The following is an 18,778-nucleotide window of genomic DNA, read 5'->3' on the forward strand; positions in this document are numbered from 1 at the left end:
GAATTGGGGGAGGGGTTGGGGATTTAGCTCAGTGGTAGAGCGCTTGCCTAGGAAGTGCAAGGCCCTGGGTTCGGTCCCCAGCTCCGAAAAAAAGAACCAAAAAAAAAAAAAAAAATGAATTGGGGGAGCAAGGACGACAGGGGATTAGTAGCGGAAAAGGAAAAGGGCTGGTCGTTTGCCAGCTCTCCCCCACTCCATCCCTGTTTCCTAAGACCTTGAAATGTTCCACCCAGCCTACCAGGAAACGAAAGGATGGCCCATTCATAAGAGGCACACTCATGCCACCTCCTCCTCCTCTTGCTCCAGTCGCTATCAGCTAAAGTATCTGCACAACTCGGGTCAAAAAAGAGACCCTTGCAACCTTCCTCAGCCCAGGCTCTGCACATGGGCGCACCGCAGACCTTCTGCTGTGTGTGGTAAAAGATGCCGGTTTCCAAAGTCCAAAGGAGATGGGTACAGCATGTCTCTATCCCCTAGACACTGAAGTGCCCAGTGTACCACCTTCACTGGGGCAGCCTGGAGTCAAAACTTAAACATGTCATAAATGGCTAGCTAAAAGCTATTAGCATGAGTGGTTTTCTTCTAGCCTTAAAGCAAGCACAAGGTATTCATTATAAATCAATATTAATAACCATCTATTCTCTAAAACAAAAATAAAAACTCCATACCAATGAGGGGAGATGATCTGGGGTTTAGCTACTGAAGCTAAGGGAAAGCCATTTTCTGGCCAGCATGAAGAATCTGAATGTTCAGTACCCAACAGGTTGAGTTTCCTGACTCACCCTCCTTAACCCACTTCCTCCCTGCAAATCTTTATAGAGATGAAAAGAAACCAAACACTCACTGCAAATCCAAGTCACCAAAAGTAAACATGTAGGCCCACACCATTTCCTCCTCCTCAAGGACAAAAAGCCAGGCTTGGAAACCTTTCAAACATTTCACTTGAACACCTTTTCCTTTCAAGCAACATAGACACGCAAATGGCTGACAAGTTTGCTTTTGATGGTTATTTTCTATCCATATGAAGTAAGGAGCCTAACCCATAACCAGCCGGGAAAGAAAAGAGGAAGAACAGAAACAGAAAGTTAACGCATCATCCCAGCCAGCTGGTCCCCAGTCAGGACATTTATAGGAGCCTCAGTCCCTCAAATGAGCCATGACATCAAATACCTCACTCTGTACATACACATGCGCGCGCGCGTGCACACACACACACACACACACACACACACAGCACACACTGCCTTCCACGAAGTCACAGACGTTCTATGAATTATACAGAAAGACATTCTACTCAATGGAAGGGCTACAGTAAAGGTCACAAGGTCATCAGATCCCAGGCCCAAAGAGGCTCCTTGTCACATCTGTCACCAAATCAGGATGCACAGAGAATTAATGCAAGAGTACTTGACGCCGTGATCACAATGGCTGGGTGGTGTTCACTAAGCCAGAACCCTGAGAGTCAAGGAGGTCATGCTGTTCACAGAGCCTAGGATAAGCCAGGACAGCTTGGGCCAACAGCACACTAACCTGGGCCTGCCAACAGCATGCTAGCCTGGACCCTCCGCCGGGAGCCCGGGGAAACTCCTTCCACATTTGCCTGAGACTCTAAATGCAGGCGTGAAGTTGCTGCTGCCGCACAATTCTCCTGACTGGGTGTGACTCATGGACCGTGAAGAGTGCCAGAGAAATCAACAGAAGGCTTGGTAAATACAGGAAAAGGGGTAGCCACTGAGAGGCGGGACTCCAGTGCAGAACTGTCTGTGTGTCCCAGCTGGGTGGTGCCTTCTAACAATCCCCTTAAGTCTATGGGCTCTTAAAGAATGGGTTTTGGCTAAGGTTTACCCTCCTCCAATGGGCCTGTCCTCTCTAACCCCAACCCTCACCTAGAAGAAACAATGGAACAACTACAAAAATGTTTATCAAACTTCTAACTGAACAGAATTAAGCTTTCTGGAACCTGAAGAGGGGACGGTGAAAATGTAGCTGGACGTGTTCAGATACAAGCCCATAATCCCAGAATTTGGAGGTGGAGGCAGGAAGACTCCGGAGCTAGACTGAACTACAGAGAAAAGGCTGTCTCAAAGAAAGTCCAGCCTTCATCTTCAATTCCACTGTGTGTCTACCAGAAAATCTTCCTGCCCTTTCTCACTACCAAAACTCTCAACTGAATTCTCACAGAAGTGTTAAGAGTCCAGGATGACCCCTCAAGGCCCCAACCCTTCTTTGGCTCCTCCAGTCCATGCCGTCATCTACAAAATATGGTTAGAACCACACAATCCTGTCTCCCAGTCCTCTCTCCCCATTTTGAAAGAAAAGAAGATTACATATACAGGAAAAATGAATGTTTTAACTAAGTTTACAATTTTGTGTTGGGACTCAGGCATAGCTATCTGGAGCCACAGGGGGAACGAGGCCCAGGTACACCGCTGAGCCAGCGTCTGAGGCCTTGAAGGCTGCTGTTTCTCAATGGAGCATTTGGTCGTCAGCCTGCATGCATCACTTGGCACTTGGGCACACCGCTCTGCTTTGCAGAGAGTAACTCACTCTACAGGGCCTGAGGGGCATTGTCCCCACGGGGGTCTGGAGCCTCTTTCATGTTCCCCGAGGACCTGAGATACTTCCTATCCAATGTCACAGTCCCTGATCTTTGTCATAAGAAAGAAAACACAGGAAAACGAAGAAGCTGTCGGAGAAACTCATGCTGTAGTGAAACGCAAACATGGAAAAAACAATGGGCCTCTGGGAGAAAGGAGTGGGCGGCAGACTTCAGAAAGGGGTGAACAGAAAACAATGGTTATGTGGAGAAAGATCAGAGACACTGAGGGGTACAGCGGATCTGGGGAGCGCCGTCAGACCAAGATCTGGGAGGTGCAAGATTGATTGGGATCTTCCAGCCTGACAGCACCGTGAGACCACAAAGCATCAATGGCTATGCATAAGTCTCCAGTTGCAGATTCCGATGACCGAGTCTGTGGACCCTGAGCCGCCCTAGCCTAGGGCTCCTGAAAGCACAGCCCAGTCACAGACGAACATCACTGTCTGCCCTGTCCCGTCTCTGTGGCTGAGACTGATGTTGGATCTGCTGTGTGGAAATTGCCAAGACCATAGTTGGTTTCGAAGAGGAATGCTTCCATGCAGCTTGCATCAGACAAGAGCGCACAGGAACCCAGACGTTTCAAAGCCACAGAACGAAAGCACAGCAGCTCAGCGGGACAGGGAGAAGTCAATGTTCAGGAAGCGCTGTGTTCACTGAAGGAAAAGATGATTCATAACTAGCTGTTCAAGTGACCTCGAGCCATCGCGATGGCTCACTGGGCCAAAGTGCTTGCCCTACAAGCATGGTGACCCGAGTTTGATCCCTGGAACCCAGGGAGGAAGGAGCAGACTCACTCGCAAAACCTTTCTTTGTCCTGCACATACACAAGACACACACACACACGCACACACACGCACACGCATACACATGCATGCACACAAGCGCGCACACACATAAACACTCTCTGTCTATTTAAAAGGCCTTAACTACAGTACAATCACCTCTTAAAGGGAAGTAGGGATGAAGCCCAGAAGACAAGAACAGCAGACTTCATTAAAGATAATATCTTGTCCGGACCATCAAATGTTCACCTGCCTCATCGGAGAATGCCTAAGAACCACTCGAAATTTGAAAACTAGTTTTAGAAGAGAAGAAATAAGAAATCCCTTTGCTTTTTCTATGCATACTGCACCCCAGGGTAACCAAAAGGCTACCCAGGACAGACATGACCATTATAGAAGATTTAAGCTAATAAAAGCAGGTGGGAAAACAACTGCTGTGTCACCATGATGCAGCCAGCTCCCCTTCATCATGACCATCTCCTAGCATCATACACCTGAAAACACCAAGCACATGCTAGGTCCCTTGCAGTGATGGTAGCACATGCTAGGTCCCTTGCAGTGATGGTAGCACATGCTAGGTCCCTTGCAGTGATGGTAGCACATACTAGGTCCCTTGCAGTGATGGTAGCACATGCTAGGTTCCTTGCAGTGAGGGTAGCACACACTAGGTCCCTTTCAATGACAGTACACAGCATTAAAGATTAGGTCATCCTGTAAGGGGGGGAGGAGTCACTTTACTTCTTATCTACAACTCTGGTACCAGGGAACACGTTCAGTGACTCAGGAGGACATAGCCACCAGGCCAGCGCCAGCTGTGGGAACCACTGCTAAGCAAGCAACTCTGTGTTTTCCATTTCAAACACAGTAAGACAGCAAGAGTAACTGTAGAGTGAAGGGCAGACAGGGAACTGGAATCCAGAGCCACCTTTGTCAACCAGATGCATCTCACTGGACCACCAAAGTACAACGGTGTCAGAGAATTGGGCCGGCAGTTAAGAGTGCATAAGGCCTCAACTCAAGGTCCAGTGCCTGAGTCGGGAAATTCACAACCACCTGTACCTCTCCTGCACTCACACATGTACCTATATACGTAATCACAAGACAAAAATCCATCAAACAGATGAATGGCTGAACGCCAGGTACAGTGGTGCCTGCCCTGATAATCCCGACTGTCTCAGATGCTGAAGCTAGAAGAACGCTTGAGCCCCAAAGCCCTAGTTGGCAGCAGAGTGGTGTTCAGAAGAATCAACAAAATGTAGGTCAAAAAACTAAGAGAGGGGAATGAGTCGTGGCCAGACGCTTGGGCTAATGTGTGTGCAGAACGACCGTGCTATAATTCTACAGGAGAAAGCTCAGTACACATTGAACTGTTCTTAGATAAAGAACACGATATGTGGGGACGGCTTCAAAATGGCACGGGCAGGACCCTGGATGACTTAGTCTCGGCGTGAGCTGTTACATTACGGGCGCGCATGGCTCAGAGACAACAGGGGCTTCTGATCCCAGCCTGTTGGTGTGGCCTTGGAATGTCCTTAAAAGTCTAAACAAGAAAATGACCCATGACACGTGGCCCAGTCAGCAAGCGACCTGAGCAAGAAGTGGAGCAGAGTGAAAACAATCATGTTCGCACGCGCACATACACAACACACACACACACACACACACACACACCCCTGTCCCTCCGAGAGTTTGCACAGGAGAGTTAAAACCCCTTCTGAGCTGACCATCTGCAGCTGAGCTCACCTGCCTACCTCAGAAGGACCCTGGAGATGTGAGCTGTGACTTCTTTCATTAGATTATGGGTGGTGGGGTGGGGGCTGGCTCAGTGCTAGGGAAAGAATCTGACACACTCAAAGCTATGATTTGATCCTCTGCACAGAATGTTCAAAAATTAAGTTGAATTCCAAGGCCCGAGGAAACACTGTAATTAGTGGCTAAGACATCAGCTTTCACAAATGGCTTTCAAATCCCACTGCTTTCAGACAGTCGGAGCAGAACGCAAGTCTTGGCCAGAGATGTTTAGGAAAGCCAAGTTTCCCTGAGCATCGATGGCATGGAGAACCCCACTTTAAAGGCTGGTCTCAGTCTCCTACCATTATGAACGCAGTCTTTCTCCATGGAAGCAATTGATCCTCTGACCTTTTTAAAGAAACCATTTAAAAGCATTTCCTCTTTGTTCTCACCTCAGAGTCATCAATGTAAAAATTAATAAGCCAGTGTGGAGTGCCCAGGAACCCATGGGGCACACACAACTGACCACACCTGCTTCATAAGGCTTCTCCACCTCTCCCTGCCTGGGACATCTCCTCCCCTGGGACTCTATCACTGGCCTCCAAGGTTGAGCTGAAAGTTAGAGCCACTTAGAAAACAGAGCCGGGAAACGCAAACCTGGACACATCTTAGGAATCAACCCCAAGCAAAGACACAGATGTCACCATGGAATTGACTGCTGACCTCTAACCTTGCATCTGAGCTCCAGGGGTAGGATTACCTCAGTTGCAGCCTCCAGAAGTCCCTATAGCCTCCATGCAGACGAGTGACAATCGTGCTAGCCACAGTCTCCAACACCATTTCCAGAAGACCCAATGCCCTCTTCTGGCTTCCTTGACTACTACATGCATGTGGTGCACGCAATACATAGATACATACATACATACATACATACATACACACACACACACACATGCATGCACATAAAACACTCATACAAATATAACAAAATAAACTTTAAAAAGAAAAAAGTCATCAGGCAGTGGCCCCAACACCCAGGAGGTATAGGCAGGTAGATCTCTGAGTTCAAGGACAGCCTGGTCTAGAGAGTGAGTTCCAGGATAGCCAGAGTTACACAGAGATACCTTGTCTTGAAAAACAAAACCAAAAAAAAAAAAACAAGACAAAAACAAATAAAACAAACAAACAAAAAGTCTTGGCCAAAAGGCCAACTTCCCAGATGACTGACTATAGACCATAGACTGTAAGACTTAACCAACCCTTGCCATGCCTTGCCTATGACAGGCTCCACAAGCAGGAGAGTCCACTGAGGTTCCCTGGATGCCCCCAACCTCACTCCCCCACAGGCAAAGACACCCCATAACTCAAAACCCAAGCCTGGAATAACGTGAGCAGGCAGGCTATGTGGACTCCCCAGAATGCTCTCTTCACAAGGAAGGCTCCAGCTGGAGAATCATCTCTGCCCCTGTGGCATTTCCCGGGAGGTACATACAAGGGACAGATGTGCTGGGAGCTTGCTGTGTGCTCCAAGCTGGCTCTCTTTGGCCTGCACAGGTGTGTTTCGGAGTCGCTACCCTACGTGTTTCTCCAAACAGTCCTCAGTCTCACAGAACAAGGTGGAGCACTACCTAGAAATCACAGGCAAGGCTTCTGCACTAGTTCCGTGCCCCCTCTTCTATGGTGGAACTCCGCTAGCACCCAGGGAAGGCCCTGCTGGGGTGATGGGTCACATGGCTGTGTCGTCTTCCTAGAGGAGTTCCGTGTGCTTTTGAGGCACCAAAGAAACAAGATGCCACACTAAGTTCATCCTCCTACCACTGAAACTCAAAGGCCAAGGAACAACTTGGAGCCAAGATCACTAAAGGAGAATTCGCCTCGTAAAACCAGCTGTTAAACGAATGCTCATGGAACCTGTGAGGGTTAACAGGATGCAGAATCACCCAGGGTAAGCCTGTGAGGGATTTCTAGACTTGGTCAACTGAGGTGGGACGACAAGAAAGTGGAGGGCACTGGTTTCATCGCTCTGCTCTCTGACTGTGGATACGGTATGACTGACTGCCTCCCGTTCTAACCAACACGCTCACGCCCCGTGATGACTATGTGTCCCCGCAAACTGAGCGGTAGTACCAAGCCAGAGTAAGCACTTCTTCCTCTGGTTGCTTTTGTCAGGAGTGGGATCATAGCCATGCATAAAGGAACCTGTACAACATGTGTAAAACCTCGAACGTCATCTGAAGGTGACATCTTCTTGGTTTTTAGAGACGGGCCTCACTCAGGGGCCCAGGCTGACCTTGAACTCTCGCTTCCTCTTGCTCAACCTCTCAGCTAATCGAGTAAACAGTCACTTGCCACCACACCTGCCCATCCATCGGGACCTGGATTTTGAAACTGGATCCTTGCTAGCTACCCCATATAAAATTATTTCTGACTTCTCCAAGTCAGCAGCATCAATAGGCCACTCTGTGAAATAAAAGTATTTGTATTGGAAAGCAGGCTTCCTCTTGCTGGCATGGTGTAGAGGAAAAAAAAAGGTTTTCCTATCAGAATACAAAGGACTCTTAGCTCCCCAGGTTTCACTGCATTAGAAGGCCTGCTCGTTATCATGGTAGAGACATGATGTCACTGTGACCTCCAGCACTGGTCACTATGTCCTTTAAGGGGATTAATCAGCCATGTCCAGTAGTAGAGCATATACCAACAAGAAATGATCTAAATGCAGTGTAATGGAAGGGGTCTGACAGGGAAAGCCTGGTGGCATCAGCTCCAACACTGTGCCACCTGCACTGCACCACCTACACTGCACTTCCTGCACTGCAACACCTGCACTGCACCTCCTGTACTGTACCACCTGCACTGCACCACCTGCACTGCACCTCCTGCACTGCACCTCCTGCACTGCACCACCTGCACTACAACACCTGCACCGCACCTCCTGCACCGCAACACCTGCACTGCACCTCCTGCACCGCACCACTGCCCTGCACCAGCTACACTGTACCACCTGCACTGCAACACCTGCACCGCACCTCCTGCACTGCACCACCTGCCACCCTAGTCCCTAATGCCTGGGCTCACCCAACAAATAGGACATCGTGTCAGATGTCAGAGCAAAAGAGCTGCCCCTCAGTAGCAGCTGATCCGGGTCCCAGCAAATGGCACAGACTCTGTGACCCTGGCTACCGGCTCAATAAAAAATAGCTGTGAGCCTCCACTCAGGGCAGCAGGGTCTCTCGTATTACCATTGCCATCCCAGATCACACCACTCTACTCCAGCCGCCGAGTGCAGTCACAGAAGGTGCTGAACGGGTGTGTGAGGCAGCCGTCAGACAACCACAGATGGTGATGGGTGTCCTAGACACACAGCCACTTTCCTGCACCAGATATGATGTTATGGCCCCAGGAGACACTGTAACCTCTATCCTAGGTGACAAACTCAAGTGCCACTACTGCCCCGAGGCCATCTCAGCACCATTATCCCTAGGCTTAAGGTCAAGCAGCAGTCACCTGGGGAAAGTTTGTGACCTTAGACCAGCCTCAGTCCAGAAGGCTTGGGCTAATCTCAGAGCGCCTGATACAGAAACTCAGCTCTGTCATTTATTTCTGGGGTGTCCCTGGGCACGCAATACTGACAGGCCCATAGTCTGGGGCTTACTGGTAAAAAGAATACCTCCCACCTCATCGAATTCCTAAAAGGAATGAAAATAGTATCTTGTATAAAGGACACACACGTGGTTCCTGGTCAGTAGTGTTTTTCAAGGGTCTTCTGTTATTACTAAACTACCGTACTGCACGGAACGTGGGTCCGAGTAATACTGTTATGACCACTACCCTGACTGGGAAATACTCCATTGCCGTTACTGAGTGGCGCTTGTCCTAGCCAGGGTGACCATGGCTGCGATGAATGACCAGAAGCAACTTGGGGAGGAAAGGGTTTACTTGGCTCACATTTCCATGGACTCCATCACTGAAGGAAGTCAGGACAGGAACTCAAACAGGGAAGGAACCTGGAGGCAGGAGCTGATGCAGAGGCCATGGAGGGGTGCTGCTTACTGGCTTGCGTTCCTGGCTTCCTCCATCTGAGTTCTCACAGAGCTCAGGGCTACAGGCCCAGGCATGGCAGCCTGGACAATGGCCTGGGCCCTCCCACATTAATCCCTAACTAAGAAAATGCCCTATGGACGGAACTTATGGAGGAATTCTCACTCGAGGGGCCCTTCTTTCAGAAGAAGCTAGCTGTGTCAAGTTAACATAAAATTAGCCAGCACACTGTTGAGTAATGAAAACTAGTGCTAGTAACACCAAAGAATGCTAGAGCAAAACTGACATCACTTGGGGAGAGCTGTCCTCTCTCACAGCTGCTGCTGCCTGCACCTCTGTACCTCTATGTCCCCCAGCCCTACTAGGCAGGACCCACACTCACTGTGAAATGACAGCTGGGTAAGCATATGGGGCTCCACCTAAAGGGAGGACGGCCTTTGACACCATGGACAGCCACGAGTTAGGGACAGACCCAGACTCGGGGTGCTTCAGGAGCATGCTGCTTTCAATATGGAAATTACCTGTTTACAGAGCAAGGGAACGAGGAATGGCTCACCTATGGGAAGCCACCCTGAGGCCCCTGGGTCCTGAGACACTTAGCAGACACCCTGTAATTAGCAGGAGCAGGATTCCCCACTCCAACCCCGGCCTGCATGCCCCGGTGCACATCCTCCTGTACCCCCTTCTTTGCCTCACCTGAGGAGCTCACATAACCAGGGTTAAACGTCCTTTCCCCTTATAAGGTCGTGTCCAGCTGCACCAGGAATTCCTCCTTATGCAAATGAGGCATCCTCAGCACCCAAGCCCCAGCTAAAGATGCACGCTCATCCAGATAGTCCCTACTCACCACCCCCAAAGGTCTGAATAACCTTTGTTCCCTCCAATCCACTGAACCACTTCTCCAAAGCTGTTCCTCGGGTGTGTCAGGGCACTGCTGACCGAGATCCTGCCTGCACCCCCCACCCCCTGCCTGGCTAAGCTTCCCTCCCTCTAGTCCAGCCGGGGACACAGTGGGTCTGACTACCCTGAGGGAGAAGAGGACACGGGGCAGCACCCGATAGTCTGCATCACAAGGTTACCTTTCTCCAAGCTAAAAGCAGCCCCGCGCAGTGGACGCTGCCCTCTCAAAGAGAGCACTCACCGCCTGGAATGAGGGCAGTGTCACCTCTGTAATCTCGAGGAGGTCAATCTCTGGAACCAAGTGCACCCGTTACCTTTCTCCAAGGCCATGGAGCAGAACCCCGGGCCCTTCAACTTGCACGGAGCACGCTCAGTAAGAGCCCGATCTCCTGTTTGCATCGGATGGTCACCTCACCTCACCCCACCAAAGGCACTTGGGACAGCTTCCACCCCACTGCACCAAAAGCCACCCTTCCCCAGAACTGCAACTTCCACAGATAGGATGCCCGACCCCTTGCGAGGCCTCCAACATTCTTAAGCCATTACGAGGTACCAGGGATGGCACGGTGATCAAGAGGGCTTGCTGCCCTTCCAGAGGACCTGAGTTCAGATCCCAGCATCCATGTCTGGAAGTTTACACCCGTCCTGTAACTCTACCGTCCCAAGTGGCTTCTGCTTGACCTTAAGCGTAGGGATAACAGTACCGAGATGGCCAGGCTCTCGGGATTCCCTCCAGCAGGCCACTGGCTAGCACAGGCACCGCCCCCTAGGCATCCGACCTTCTGACCTAACGGATGACCCTGCAAGGACTCCTGGCTTTCCGTCTTTGGTTTATCGGTGGATGAGCACTGTAGCTCTAAGTCCACGCTACCAAAACTCAACTTCAGACCAGCAATCAACTCCACAACAAGAACAAGAACCCAGGGTGAATGGTATAGGAGGTCACAAGAGTTTAAGCTAGCCCAAGGCCAGGGCAGTTTCAGCTCTCAGTGCCCAGCCATTGGCAGGAGGGGGAGTGACTCCTGGGCTCCAGTGAGTTCTAGCCTCTGGGACACCACAGCTAGCCCAGGCACATGGCACCACGACTTGTTTACCTGGGAAGGGAAAGTTGACGATACCCTCCCAGGAAGGCATTAATCAGATTTGGCATGGTGAAGTTAACAATTACTTGTTGGGCACTGGTGATTCTGGGCTCTGATCAAAATATACTTCCTCTAAACCACAGGACGTGTCTCCTCAAGAACATCAAAGAGGACAAGGTACACTCGCAGCTTCGAACGCCAGTGTAGGGCAAAGCACTGTCGGCTGCCTGTGACACTCACTGGGCTTCAGACATTTGTTGAAGATCTATTTACTTTGTGCGCATCTGTGTGTACCTGCGTGTAATCTGCGTGTATTGCGTGCATCTATGGTGGAGCCCGTCAGAAGTCAGAAGACGGCACAGTCTCCCCTTGAACTGGACACGGGGAGGGTTGTGAGCCACCATGTAGGTGCTGGCAACTGAACTCCAGATGTTTGCTAAAGCAATGAGCTATCTTAACGGCTGAGCTATACAGCACTGCTCTTTAATTAGCTAGAAGAAAGGGCGATGTCTTCACCTAAGCATCACCCATTCCAAAGACATGTGATAATGAGCTTCATCAGGCTTCCTCTCCGAGCTCAACACACTTTCAAAACTCATCTTCCTGCTTCCACCTGTTGGTCCCCACTCACTTCAACAATGACCGACAGCTAGCACGCCTCCTCCTGGTCCACCCACTCAGGGACAGCAGCCAGGATGGAACTAACGTTTACCTCAATTAACGTAAAAATTCCCAAAATCAGGTAAGATTTCCAGTAACACTTCACGATTGCCTTCGTTAAGGAAGGCTTCCGAGCGTCCTTCTTGGCTCGCAGAACTTCTTTATCCCAGTACCTGCAGAAAGACAAAAGCAGAGTCAGGCACAGTGTGACTGCCCTTGAGTAAAACGGAAGGACAGAAGGACAGGCGAGTGTTTATGACGGGGTTACTCTGCCGAGGCTGCACAAACACTGGCTAATTGTCCCGAGGGACCCAGAAAGATGTGTGAGGCAGACTCTGTTGCACCAGAAAAGTAGACCTCGAGGGGGAACATCTCAGGGGACAGGTCACTGCCGAGCTCTGCTGGATTACAAGAACCCTGGCAGTCAGAGGAGGCAGGTTCCTGCTCTGGTGAAACCACCCCAGGGACAGATCTCAGGCATCAATAACGATGGAGCCCCAACACAGGCGTTCTTTCCCCAGGTCACTGAGTCAGACCAAGCCAGGGCAACCTGACGAGAGGCGTGCGACGTTGAGAGAATCAAGTTCCAGAAGGCCTGGCGCAAAGCAAGGGACCCAGCAAGCCATCCTGTGAGCAAGGGGCCCAGGAAGAGGCCAGACCTCCTCCAAGCCATCCTGTGAGCAAGGGGCCCAGGAAGAGGCCAGACCTCCTCCAAGCCATCCTGTGAGCAGGGGGCCCAGGAAGAGGCCAGACCTCCTCCAAGCCATCCTGTGAGCAGGGGGCCCAGGAAGAGGCCAGACCTCCTCCAAGCCATCCTGTGAGCAGGGGGCCCAGGAAGAGGCCAGACCTCCTCCAAGCCATCCTGTGAGCAAGGGGCCCAGGAAGAGGCCAGACCTCCTCCAAGCCATCCTGTGAGCAAGGGGCTCAGGAAGAGGCCAGACCTCCTCCAAGCCATCCTGTGAGCAAGGGGCCCAGGAAGAGGCCAGACCTCCTCCAAGCCATCCTGTGAGCAGGGGGCCCAGGAAGAGGCCAGACCTCCTCCAAGCCATCCTGTGAGCAGGGGGCCCAGGAAGAGGCCAGACCTCCTCCAACCGTACACTCAGGCTTCACCTCCTCACGCTGCTTCCGCTTACCCTTGCAACTCCTCTCCAAGGTGCTTTGAGCGATCTTCTGGAAGCACTGAAAACATGTCATCTTCTTCCAATCTCCGCTTATGTCCAGCTTTAAACAACGGGTTGAGCCACCTGTCAAAGACGCAAAGGGATGACATACTCGGAACCGCCCACTTGCGTTTAAGTAGACTCTCATTGCTGCGGGTCTTGTCAACCTCCATATTTTAAATGTACGAAGACCGAGAGAGGTTAAGTCTCTCTTAACACACACAACCTGTACGCGCTCGCTCCCCCTGACTCCCCCAATTTCGTCCTACACACGGGGAAACCATGGAGGCGGTCAGTGAGAGCACCCTGGACTTCGAGACAGCATATCTTGATTTCTTAATACCGGCTTCTGCCATGGTCTCTCTACTTCTACCAGTTCAGGACCTCTGTGACCTATGACTACATATCTCTAGGTGTCAACTATCTTCCCCTAGTATATAGATACACACTTGTGTGTGTGTGTGTGTGTGTGTGTGTTTGAGCGTGTATGAGAGTGTGTGTGTGAGTTTCAGTGTGAGTGTGAATGTGTATAAGAGTGTGTGTATGAGTCTGTGAGTGAGTGAGTGTGTGTGTGTGTGTTTGAGCGTGTATGAGAGTGTGTGTGTGAGTTTCAGTGTGAGTGTGAATGTGTATAAGAGTGTGTGTATGAGTCTGTGAGTGAGTGAGTGAGTGAGTGTGTGTGTGTGTGTTTGAGCGTGTATGAGAGTGTGTGTGTGAGTTTCAGTGTGAGTGTGAATGTGTATAAGAGTGTGTGTATGAGTCTGTGAGTGAGTGAGTGAGTGAGTGTGTGTGTGTGTGTGAGTGTGTGTGTGTGTGTGTGTGTGTGTGTGTGTGTGTGTGTGTGTGTATCCGTGAGACTTACCACTAACCTGCTTGGTCCTTTATTCTACAGTTATTCTAAACTTAGGTCCTTGGCACTAGAGCTGGCTGGCGACAGTGCCCTGAAAAGCACTCTCTAGTAAGAGGACTAAATGTGCTTTGGCTAGAAACCCTCCAGCCTTAGTCTACATAGATGTAGCTGCTTTCTGGCTACACGGCTGCTAACCAGCAAATGTTCTCTGTCTCTTTCTCTGTCTGTCTCTGTGCGTCAGTCTCTCTTTCTTTGTCTCTCTATCTCTGTCTCTGTCTCTCTGTCTCTCTCTGTGTCTCTGTCTCCTTCTGTCTTTCTGTCTCTCTCTGTGTCTCTGTCGCTGTCTCCTTCTGTCTCTCTGTCTCTTTGTCTGTCTCTTTCTCTGTCTATCTATCCATCTATAATCTTTATCTGTCTATCTCCATATCTATCTACCTATTTATCTATCATCTACCTATCCATCATCTATCTATCTATCTACCTATCCATCATCTATCTATCATCTATCTATCTATCTATCCATCCATCCATCCATCTATCTATCTACCTCGGCCTTGGGCAAATGGAAAGACATTAGAAGATGCTGAAGATCCTCTAGGGTGTGGCTATGAATAGATGTTCCAGAGACAAGTGTCAAGCCACATCATGATCTAACCGTGCATCTGAGAGAGCTCAAGCCTCCCCCCAGCATCGTCCCCTACCCCTGCTCGAAGAAGCAATCTACCATCTTTTGTGGAGAAGCTTCAGAAGCCCAAGAAATATGCGTGTGTCTCTCTTGGGCAATGAAATGTGGATTCTTCTAGAACGCTTTGGTAGATGAGATTACTGACTCCAGCGAATGTCTTTCCTCTTGTCTCCCTTCAGTAGGCAGGCTTCACAGGGGACTGCATACCCTGGGAAGCTCCCCCTCGATGGAGCCGCTGCTCAGGGGTTTTTGTAGACGTGAGCACTCAGCAGCTCCAGGGAACAAGGTGTGCAGTCAACTTCCACACAACTCGCTCAGCACATTCCAAAGGCACAGACCTTTGACTGGGAGCTATGGCAGCTACCCCACACTGGAGCAGACATTACAAGGGCTTCTGAGGTAAACTTGGGGTTCCAAAAACACCGATGCCCCTGACTCGTCCATCCAGGCGATTCTGGGAGATCACTGAGAAAGACCAACCAGCTCACCTCTCTCTTAGCACCCTCCCCAAGCGGTTCTCAGAACACTTGTCACCTTGCAAGCCCTGGTTCAATGTAGGTGGGCTCCCCAGACGTGTCTGAGATGCCACCTACATGCCTGAGCCCTTTCTTTCAGTAGAACATCAGGTATTTTCCAGTCCGTACCTCTAAGTGGAATACATTAGCATTTTTTTAGGCTTAAAAGGGCTTGATCTGGTTTGTGGTCAGTTTTGTTTTCAATCAGCGGGTAAAAAAACAGCTTGGAGAAGAAATGCAGTACTAGTCAAGAACGCGTCTTGGGGGTATAGATAAGTAGTCAAATGACTCTTTAGCATATACAGGTCCCAAGTTCAAATTCAAGAGCTGAGCCCCATGAAGTAGGAAGTCACTGAAAACCAAGTCCAATAGATGGACATTCGTATCGTATGTAGGAACATTATAAAGAGGGAGCAATATTAAATATATAAACTCAACACAGACTCAACGTTTTCTTCAGAAGATACCACAGGTTGATTCTTCCAGGCTCTCTCACTACCCAAATCTCAAAAACCCAGGCTGAGAAGCATGGTTTAATTTGCCATCAAGGAAAGCACACCGGGATAAGATCATCTGCGTGATAAGTCGTATGTGGTCACGTGCAACATAAGGACATTCTGGTGGGCAGTAACTGGCTATGCAATGGCAATCCCTAAGATACATATATATAACACCAAGTGGTACCATTGGCCATTTTGATTTGTGTAAGCACTCGCAAGGTTCTGAGTGACCAAACTTCCTCGGGACGATTTCTCAGAATACTCCCTAGTTAAGCAATGGGTGATTATACATGGTCAAAGGGTGCCTTCATTCAGAGAATTCACCTCTGAGAGAATTTAGTCAACAATACCAGGCCCCTGTTAGATGACCCATGGTTGACTCCAGAGCTCCCAGCATGCTACCCCCAGCTGCTGAATGGATGAGACCTTGTAGAAGACAGAGGGCCACACCATTCTGAGCGGCGGCCTGAAGTGTGCTTCGCCGGAGGGTCAACCTAACATATCTTGCTGCACTTCAAACGCAGGCAGCCAGCCGTCAGCTCAGAGGAACAGGATGATGGTCTACAGTCCATCACCGCAGCCCTCAGCATCACTTCCAGACAGCAGGAGGGCAACTCCATAAATGAGTTTACATAAGAGCATGGGCCTTTTTTGAATCTGGTGTCGTTGTTGTTGCTGCTGCTGCTTCTGTTGCTTTTCCTGAAAGTTTAAGAGGTTCTGAAAACTGCTTCCTCAATGTGCTAGAGAGAGAAGGAATGCCAAGTCAGAAGTTCAGTGTCCTAGGAAACGGTCTATGATGCTTTCTCCATCACCCGGACTCAAATACTCGATGTCCGTGAACTTCACATTTACCATGCAAACAGGTAGAAGAAACAAACACTGACCTCCCCACGAGCCAGCAAATCCTCTTTTCTTCCTCCTTAGGAACCTGAAAGCCATTTCCACCTCTCTTCCCTTCTCCTCCCTGTTTTGCATCTAACTATGACATAACTAAAATATTATTCCATTACTCGGCAGCCACTGACATGTGGCTCCCCGAGTTAGGGTTGGGCGGCTGCAGACACTTGATCGTTGTTCAATCAGTGCTGTTCCCTCTCTGGTGAACCAGTCTGAGATTTCATGCTTCTTTCAGAAGTCAAGGCTAATAAGCCTAACAATTACAGTCCGTTACAAAGAAAAAGTCCCCCACGCCACCCCTAACCGTTGAAGTCAACATTAGAAAAGACCAGCTCTGGGAGGGAACATTGCCTCTGTTCCTGATCCTGAGCCCCAGTGGTGTCTTCTCCACCAAGGGAAGCATGTCTGGGTTCACCCGGTAAAGATAGCGAATGGTCAGAGCCACAGGTAAACAAGAATGTACACGAGGAGTGAAGACACCTAGGGTGTTACACTTCCACTGCAGCCCGAGTAAAGAGAATGGCCGAGTCTTTGACAGTTTCACATCTGAGAGACAGAGACAGAGACAGACAGAGAGACAGAGAGAGAGATTTATTTCTGGACCAAGGAGATGGCTCCAGTAATAAAAACTCTTGAACCCTAACAATGGAGTTTGAGCCCCAGAACCCACCCAAACGTGAAAAGTGAGAAGTAATTTCACAAAGCTGCCCTGTACACACACGCACAGCACCTATACGTGCACACACATACACACACTATAATGACTTGAGAGGTTGCTGACACGTCGAACAATGGAGACCTCACACCCCTGCCCAAACCTTGCCCACCTGGAAACGACAAAGCAGAAAAGAGAAAGGATCAATCATTGATCTCAATGATTTAAGGCTGCACTTTGGATCTTAAATGCCCCTTAACGACCCAGTCCCCAGGCAGGGACAGAGGCTGTAAGGGGGAGGGAGGAGCTGGATTACTCAGAGCCTGCAGGAGTTGTCAGAAACTTGACCCCTGTTCTCCATCTCCTTCTCCTCTGTTACAGATGTGTCTGTCCTGAGCCGCCACAGAGCCACGGTTATGAAACGGAACCTCCAAAACCGCGGTCTGATGCAGCCCTTTTCTCTCTGTAGGCTGTCTCTGTGGTCATCTCTGTGGTCGTCGCCTCCATGGTTGTCTCCAGGCATTTGTTACAGTAACAGGGACAGTTTAAGCCCTGACCCCGACCTTGGTATCCTCAGATCCTAATGCGACCAACCGAGTGGCCGGTTGCTCCTCATCTGATTCCCAGGGGGATGTCTAAGGTAGCGTCCTGTGTTCTCCACACCCCCACAAGTGGAAGGATTTAGCATGCAGCCTGCCTCTCCCTCTCAGCGTTCCTCTGAAACGGCTCCCTTGAAGAAACGGCACCACAGAAAGCTTCAGGTGCGCAGAAAGGGCTAAGTCCCCTTAGTGGGCGAGATGCTAGTATCACCGAGATTTTAACAGAATCGGAATCGAACTTTACCTCTCACGGCACTGCAAACAGAACTTCTCAGAATACCGATGCATAATTTCCTGCAGTGGGCCTAATTTTATTTAGAAATAAATTAATAGGACACCTGGCTCCTACAAGCAACTGCATGCCTCACATTCTTCCTCCTGTGCATTAGATGAGGACCTCGAATGTTAAAGTGCCCCTAGTCAATTGCTTTCTGTTCTTTGAAACTCTGTCCTTCATAGGGCCTAACCTCCCTTCCTTTCTCTTGGTGAACTGATGTCCTATTTCCAGTTGCCCCTCAGAGCCATCCCAACTGTCTCCTCAAGACTGTCCATCTGCAAATGCCTGTCACTTAGACCTGCAGAACCGACCCACCACTGAGGCACAGCCTTTCCTTTAAAGACCCATGCTTAAATTCCCCACTCAGGGAAAACATTTGAAAGGCTATCGAACTTCACCCTTTTAAGACAATGTTTTTCTCCAAAGCATGTAAGCAAGTCCCAAACCTAGACCACCCTGGGCACGCATTCAGATTCTCCCAGACTCTCTGCAAGTTCTCGGTTTTGATTTATTTCCACTCATAACCCATTAGCAGTCTGTGGTACAGGCTAGAACAAGCGTGGGTGACAGACGTGAATAACGGATGAATCCCCCAGCCTGGAAACAGCAAGAAGGTGAAATGAGGAACTGGCATGCAGAAGTTTATTTCCTAGTTGGTCAGTGACTAAATGTTGCCAGAGAAGAGCTGGGGCAAACCACTGACATTGGCTTCTCCTCTGGCATTCGAGTTAGCTGGCTCTGACCTCATGACTATCCAGTAAGCAACAGAATAACCAAACGATATCCTCCAAGTTCCCCAGGGCCTCCATCATCACTAAGTTCCCGGTGGCCTGGCTGGGAGAGCCTAG

General features: G+C 49.8%; 1 protein-coding gene across 6 annotated transcripts in view; it reads right to left on the minus strand.

Moving 5' to 3' along the window:
- Abcc4 (ATP binding cassette subfamily C member 4) overlaps positions 1-18,778 on the minus strand; it is a 234,526-nt gene that overhangs the window by 178,237 nt on the left and 37,511 nt on the right. For 5 of the 6 annotated variants that reach the window (XM_039092967.2, XM_039092966.2, NM_133411.1 and 2 more), the window contains 2 exon segments: positions 12,926-13,036; positions 11,845-11,965 (listed from right to left, as the gene is read on the minus strand). In XM_039092967.2, coding sequence (XP_038948895.1) covers positions 11,845-11,965; positions 12,926-13,036 — 232 coding nt within the window. 6 annotated transcript variants of the gene reach the window in all.

The sequence above is a fragment of the Rattus norvegicus genome, chromosome 15 (genome assembly GCF_036323735.1).
Source record: "Rattus norvegicus strain BN/NHsdMcwi chromosome 15, GRCr8, whole genome shotgun sequence".
NCBI lineage: Eukaryota > Metazoa > Chordata > Mammalia > Rodentia > Muridae > Rattus > Rattus norvegicus.